General features: G+C 35.3%; 1 protein-coding gene across 1 annotated transcript in view; it reads right to left on the bottom strand.

Moving 5' to 3' along the window:
• Window positions 1–2,769: 2,769 nt before the first annotated feature.
• FREM3 (FRAS1 related extracellular matrix 3) overlaps window positions 2,770–8,081 on the bottom strand; it is a 65,954-nt gene continuing 60,642 nt past the window's right edge. Inside the window, exons 22-24 of the mRNA XM_081959943.1 lie at window positions 6,529–6,716; window positions 6,291–6,437; window positions 2,770–6,142 (exon numbers count right to left, since the gene is read on the bottom strand). Of these exons, the coding sequence (XP_081816069.1) occupies window positions 5,621–6,142; window positions 6,291–6,437; window positions 6,529–6,716 (857 nt within the window). The 3' untranslated portion in view covers window positions 2,770–5,620. The remainder of the gene's footprint in view (window positions 6,143–6,290; window positions 6,438–6,528; window positions 6,717–8,081) is intronic.

Here is an 8,081-nt window from a genome sequence, read left to right as displayed (position 1 = left end):
AATCAAACTGTATTCCCATTTGTACATCATGTTAGCTGCATTTATAACTGTTAAGCCAAAGAAAATCATAACAAATTAGCTTACTGCACAGAAGAAGAGAATGTTTAAGTGAAAATCTTTCCACTCAAATTTTATTTCTAGATTTCTTACAGAAAACAAGAATTAGTCTTTTTTCTTGATTGTGCTCTTTAACCCACCTAATAGAGGTACAGAGAGATTGCTTTCTGTGTAACCTTCACGTATACAAGTTCTGAAACACTTAGCAGTCACTGATATTGGATCAAACTATATTGAACATTCTGATCATGGACTGAACTTTTTATTTCACCCAAATTGTGGAAGCCACCAACTTCAAACTTAGCGAATCAATTTACATTGTTATAATGAAGTGTAATTAGCTAATATAGTCATGTGAAAAAGAAAGTACACCCTCTTTGAGTTCTATGGTTTTATGTATCAGGACATCAGTGAAAATCATCTGGTCCTTAACAGTTCTTAAAAATAGGTAAATAGAACCTCATTTAAATAACAACGCATGACATATTTTATCTTTAAAAAAAGCCAAAATGGAGAAGCCATGTGTGAAAAACTAAGTACACCCTTTCCATAGGTATGAAGAGCCTAAATAGCAGCCAGGTGCTATTAATCGAGTGTCCTTGATCAATTAATCATCATCAGCAAGTGTGACTACCTCAACAAAGCTGAAGTTTTAGGAGTTTGTTGGTTTCCAGTGTCGAGGTGTGTGTTACAATGTCAAAGAGGAAAGACAACAGCAATGGACTTAGAGAAGTAATTGTTGCTACCCATCAATCTAGGAAGGGTTATAAGGCTATTTCCAAATAATTTAAAGTCCATCATTAGTGAGGAAGATTATTCAGAAGGGGAAAACATTCAAGAAAGCTGCCAATCTTCTCAGGACTGGACTTCCTGGCAAATTCAACCCAAGGTTTGATTGTAATGGTCAAAGAAATTGCAAAAAACCCCTGAAGAGTTGCATCTTGGAATCTACAGGGCTTAGTTAGCATGTTAAATGTTAAGTTCATGACAGTACAATTAGAAAAAGACTGAACAAGTATGGTTTGTTTGGAAGGGTTGCCAGGAGAAAGTCTGAAAAAACATTGCAGCGTGGCTTAGGTTTGCGAAGCTGCATCTGAACAAATTGCAAGACTTCCGGAACACTTTCCTTTGACACGAGACAAAAGTGAAGATGTTTTGTCATAATGCACTGTGCACTTTTTGGCAGAAATTAAAAAACAGCATATCAGCACAAACATCCCATACCAACTGTCTAGCACAGTGAAGGAGGCCCTGATGATTTGGCATATTTTGCAGCCACAGGACCTCGGCACCTTGCAGTCATAAGTTGACCACGAGTACCAAAGTTTTGTAGAATCAAATGTGAGGCCATCTGCCTAGTTAAGGCTTAGTTGACCTTAGGTCATGCAACAGGACAGTGATCCTGAGCACACCAGCAAATCTGCAACTGAAGGGCTGAAAAAGAAACATCGAGATGTTGCAATGGCCCAGTCAAAGTCCATACCACTGAAATGCTGTGGTGGAACCTCAAGAGAGTTGTACATAAACAAATGTCCACAAACCTCAATGAACGGAAACAATGTAAAGAAGAGTGGGCCAACATTCCTTCACAATGATATGAGAGACTGATCAAATCATATAGAAAGTGATTACTTTAAGTTGTTGCTGCTAAAGGTTTTACAGGCTTATTGAATCATAAAAGGTACTTAGTTTTTCGCACACAGATTTTCCATTTTAGCTTTCTTTTTGTAAAAGAAATGATGAAATGATGTAATGTGTTGTTCATCTGAGGTTATATTTACCTACTTTGGATCAGATGATTTTTACCACATAACTCAAAGAGGCTTTATACTCTTTTTCACACTACTATATATTTTACATTAGGAAATGTTAGGAATAAAACAGGAAAAAACTATGTAAGGATAAATTTTAACATAGTAACTTTATATTTTCTAATTACTTGAAAATAAAAGAAAACTTGTTTTGGTTCAATGAATTCTTCTGTTTTTTTCTACAAAAAATAATGGGCATCCACTTGTACCAACTAAATTCGTATTATTTTCTGTTCTCTACCACTATCTGAATATTTTATTAATCAGAATGCAATCAGTAGTGTAGTTTCTGGCAAACATATCTGACAATTCATATCAATCAAAGGCTACTGACAACTTACAAAAGTAGAAAAAATATTAAATATAATTTAATCTTATTTATTGTTTGTAGTAAACCTGTAGTAAATAATTATTTGCAGTAAACCTGTAGTAAATTACCTCTGTGGTTTTTGCAGATTCCAGGCTTTCAACTTTAATAGCAGGATAGTTTGGTCTTCAGCTTTTACACCGTGGTCATGGCATTTAGTATTTGGCCTTATGTTTAGGCCTAATGTCTTAGATAATGTAATATGACAACAAACGGAAAAGACAATACTTGTATGAAAAAACCATTTTTATAAAATGATCTCTGAAAGAATATTTTGGTAAATTCACAGTCATATATACCATAATACAATACAGTTGAAACAGAATGTTTCTGTTCTTGACAACCTAGTTTTACCTGTGTCTTGAAATAAGTGAGTTAAGTACATATCGATATATGACTTATAAATCTGAATGTAATATAAACTGCAGTAATCTACTGTTCGGGAAGTATTTTGTTCTACATTAGGAACACTAATGAAATAATGCTTATATTTAGTGGCTTTCCACTTTTCGGTTGCTAAATGAAAAATAGACTGGATGGTTGTACCAGTTGTCATATAATTTACAGTAAAACTTTGAAAAGAGAGATTTAACTAAAGTGAGTCTTATTCCAAGTAGTGTAAATAAAACTAGTCTTATCAGAATACACATGCTCTCCTCTTATTGAGCAATGTACAAGCAATGCACAACATTTTCCAAAGGTTGTTTCTTTTCAAGATATTTCTATCAAGAGTTTATCTATAGAGATTCTCACTCATCCAGGTCATGGTTGTCCCAAAGGTGCTTTTTTCAAGAGGCAACTGGTTTTTCTCTGAAGAAGTTTTGCTTCTCATCGAAGAAGCTTCTTCATCTACCATCCAGTCAGAGCTGAAGAAGCTTCTTGGATGAGAAGCAAAACGTCTTTGAAGAAAAACCAGAAAGTCTAGTTGCCTCTTGAAAAAAGCACCTTCGGGACTATCAGAGTTTGCTTCTTTCTTTAGCGCTTCAACATAGACGTATATATTTATATATATTAATGAAATAATCTTCCAACTGCTTGGTAATGTAACAGTGGTAATCCTGGAAATGTGAAAGTCTACAGTTAATAAGATATTAAGGCCATTATTTTCACAGAATAAATAACCAATGATTAACATATGATAAATTTGTTCAGCCAAGTATATAAACCTTATTAGTGCAGCTAATTAAAATAATCCTTGCAAATTTTGACTTCCTTTAAGCAAAAGAATCTATCATTGTCAATTTTACACTGAGAATTTTTCACACTTCATACATTTATTTCTTCATGAATGAACCATTCAACTACTTTGGCTTAACAAAAAAGAAAGGATGAGGAGGAATCAAAACTAGCTATTATGTCTTGACAGATAAAAGGTACAGAAGAAAATACAGCATGGTCCTCTGATATGAGTAACTTGAATTTAGCTGGTGCAGGTGGATAAAAATATATTGCTATTGTCATTTGGAACATATCAGGGCAATTCACAATAGCTTTGAAAGCCACAAATGTTGGTTTGCTTTAATGAACAGTAGAGAGCTGCTCTTATACAATGCACATTTCCAAATAATCTTGAAATGTGAATTGCCCTACATGAAACGAAAGAAGCAGCAGAGGCAACTGGTAGATCCATTATTAATAATTTTCTTCTCTAAAGCAGGAGACTTTTATATGCTAGTTATTTTTTGACCGATTAGCTAATAAACTCTGAATTAAAATATTTAAAGGAAACTAGCATCCATATTAAAATGGTTATTATAATTTAGGGATTGGTCAGTAGTATCATTCTGAGAATTTCTTTCTGGACAAGAAAAATAGATACCTTAATTAATTCACAAGATTATATCAATTAAAAAGTTGAATCTTAATTAAATTGCTTATAGACAAATTAGTGTCCAAGCACCATTAACAGGCGTTCCTCCTAAGCATGAGAAAAAAAGAAACTCTTTGTTTTAACAACACAATTGCTGTTAAAAAATAAAACTGGCTATCCAATTAACCAGGGATAGTTTTTAGTATCTCAAAATACTTTGAACAGCACCCTGATTAATTAAAGCTTTGATCTCACATAGACATTTACAATGAGTAGATCCTACTGAAATTGGTGTAGCTTCTGAATAAGTTGGTGCAATCTTATTATTAATGTACTTTGTTTTTCTGTAAGGAAACTCATTTGAATCTAAAACTTTCTAGATGTCTCGGGCAAAAACCTACTATGTGAGAAATATATAAATTCTGTAACCAAATTTAGCATATGCTGATTAATTCCACACTACAGAACCTCAAGAAATGGCAATACCTTACTTTTATTTATTTTGGAATTATATAGATTCTATCAATCTGGCATGGAAAGTTGTTTTAGAACTGAAGACAATTCTATCCAGTTCATAATTAAAGTTGAAATAAAAGGGGGGTTACCAGCTTTGAAAATATGGCACTATTTTATTCATCTTGGTTCTCCTAAAACAATATTGAATAGACCTTTCCAGAATGATTTCCCCCCCAAAATAACATGGTAATAATTGTCACATAATTTTTTTAACAGTTGCATCTGTTGACATAAAATTTACTATGATTGCTTAGATAAGTAGCAATTGTGTGTGTTTTTTTAAAAGGACACTCTGAAAAGAAATTTCTAGGCAGTTAAGGTCATGTAAGTTATTCACAATATTTTACAACATTTTCCAAGTTCCATTAGGAGAGAGCTATTTGAACTAACAAATAAAATACGACTAACGGCAAGCAATTGGAATAATAATCTAATATTTAGATTTAGTTGTATGACACTTATGTTACATAAGTACAGAACATTGCAGGATGTTGTATGAAAGACTATTTGTAATACCTATATATTAAAACATTCAAGAAACATTCTCGTTAAATAAGTTCAGTATTTTTCCAATACAGTGTTTTGCTTATCAATACAGATTCCATTATAGATATTTGCTTGTATCCCATTTAGTTAAAATTTTACCTTTTTTCTTAACCTCCCTCCCACCCTTTCATATAAAAATGGTATAAATCTAAACACTATACAACTTAATGAAAAGGAAATCAATATCCCTTTGAATAGCACCAGGCTTTCACGTTGATAGATAAGGCACACTTATACCTGCTAACGGAATTTTTTTAAAGCACCATTTCAGGGGGGAAATGCTAAATTTAATTAACATTGTAGTCCAGGAGATCATCCTGTGTTCCTGGGAGTTGGTTGTGGGGAAGTTATAAATAAGTCACATTTCTATACAGATTATCTTTGCTATATTTTTCTTCCAAATGCTGGAATCTCACACAACATAGCACCAAAACTGAAGCAGCCTAATTCCATATCTACCCCAGCCCCATATGGTTTCCATTATGTAGGATCTTCAAAGAGTCCTCAATGCTGTTAAACTTCAGAGCTATCACTATTGCTCTGCTGTGTAGTCACGGTTTCATTACTGTTGGAATGATTGGTAAATGAGCTTGTTTTTCCATCAGTTGAATGTCCCTTTCGCTTCAGAAGTAATATAATAATTATAACAGTGCAGAGAAGAAGCAATAGTCCAATTGCACCTCCAATAATGGGAATTATCTTGTCTTCTGCATTACTTCCTGGAATTTGCAGGACTGGCTTTTCATAAGGTTTACCTGCTGGAGACCATTCTTTCTGCTTGAGTGTAATTTTATTAGATCGGTCAAGAACTATATGCTGGATATTTGTTCCTCTATTCTTATCAGCACCAATATCTTGGGCAAGAGCAGGAATATCAGAAACAGCTCTCCGAGAACGACTAAGATGTGAGGTGCTGTTATTGCAAGATAAAACATGGTGATACTCAATACTTCTTTTTCCAAGGCCCTTATGAGCATTTTCACGTGATCGAACCATGTAGATGGTATGGATGTACCATTCTCGACCCACTGCTACCTATTAAATTTAAAAAACAACAACAGATGAAATAAAATAGAAAACCAAGAAAAATGAAGAAGACAGTGAGATTCCAGTAGCTGCACACCCAACTTGCGTGTAGCTGTTTTCATGCAATAACAGTATTATCCACCACATTTTTTTTTACCTGGAATAATGGAGTTGACAGCAAGCTGAATCCATCAGAACCAGGCTGTTTTACCAAAGGATGGCCATCAATGTGATCAACTGCTAGTTTGGCGTGGAATGCCATATTTCCAAACATTTTTGCTTGTGTATCTGGTTGAGCTTTATCCTAGGGAATAAAGAAATAGTGGTATATTATTAGGTTTAAAGTTAAAAATGATGTCTATGGTAATCTATTCATCTAGTATTAGCATACATACCAGGATTTTGAATCTGTACAATAGGGAAGATGAGTCAGCTAGACAACCATATTCTTTGTTACTTGGATTATACTTGGGAACATACCCATCGGCCCCTGTACATAAGAACACCTTCTCTATGTTACAGATGAAAGATTCCCCTAAATTCTGAACGGGATCCACCATGATACGACCGTAGATTTCTGAACCTAAAATTAAAGAAACATGAGATCAAAACCAACACTGGCTTGAAAAGCCCTTGGATATAATTCCCCAAATTCAATAACCAAATAATAATAATTCATGTGACAGAAAAGTAAAATTAACAGACTAAGATAATCACATTAACCATAGTTTGAATTCACTTTAAATATTTTTTAAAAAATCAAATTTATTTTTTTACTCCAATTTAGTTTACTATTTTGAAAAAGTGACAAAGGTTGAAATTTATGAACAATAATATTTATGAACAATATATGCTTGGCATATATTGATAACATCAACACACCATGCTATCATGGTGAAGAAGACATGCTAGGCCCAGAAAACCAGCATAGGAAATTATTTTCCACACATCACCGCACATTGCACTGCACTTAGAGAAGACATGCATGACATTCTGGATAAGCTAGATTTCTTTTATATATATTTAAAATATTTTTAATACTAGCATGTTTTAACAATTCTGTTTATTCATCCCTCAACAATGATTGGCTAGTATTATGTCATAATTTTATATAAATACTGTCCTTACTTTGAGCTATTAAGATAAATGCTTTATATTTGTCCTAGATGCTTAGTTCAGCATTTTACTTGCTCTAGCGAAAATTCCTGCAATTCAATTTTTCTTCACCAGGGGTCAGTCTTTATTCAGGACACAAGTAAAGATAATTTATATGATGTTACACTAGTGCAGTGCTTCTCAATTATTTTCTGTCATGCCCCCCCCCCTAGGAAGAAGAAAACATTTCGCGCCCCCCCCCGCGCGACTGTAAATAGTATAATTTGTCTATAAAATTGTTATAAGTACACCTCTGCATAACATAGCACACCGGTCTTTCCTCGTCTCCCACTGTAGTCACATGCTTTCTTTCCTCTTTCCCTCTTACTTGTCTATCCTTCCTTCCACCCTCCCTTCCTCCTTCCCTTCCTTCCTGCCTCCCTTCCAGTTCCCTCCTTCCTCTTTCCCCCTGCCTGCCTGCCTTCTTTCCTCTTTCCCTATCCTCCTATCCTTCCTTTCTCCCTCCCTCCTTCCCTGCCTCCCTTCCAGTTCCATTCTTCCCTCCTTCCTTCTGCCTCCTTCCTGCCTGCTTGCCTTCTTTCCTCTTTCCCTCTTGCTTGTCTATCCTTACTCCCTCCTCCCTTTCTTCCCTCCCTCCCTGCCAGCAGCTCCTCCAGCATCCCAGCTGGAAGCAGCAGCACAACAGTTGCCGTTACCAGGGGCGAAGGGGTGGCGGTGGCAAGATCGGGCGACCGCCGCCCCTTTGTCCCTTCCCCAACAGCGGCTGTTGCGCTTCCGCTTCCAGACGGAATGCTGGCGGTGGAGCTGCTGGCGGGGAGGCGAGCTACCTGCA

Source organism: Natrix helvetica, assembly GCF_964273705.1.
Source record: "Natrix helvetica genome assembly, chromosome: 7".
In the NCBI taxonomy this organism is placed as follows: Eukaryota; Metazoa; Chordata; class Lepidosauria; order Squamata; family Natricidae; genus Natrix; species Natrix helvetica.
Note: the sequence above shows the minus strand (reverse complement) of the source record. Positions and strands in the feature narration are given on the sequence as shown.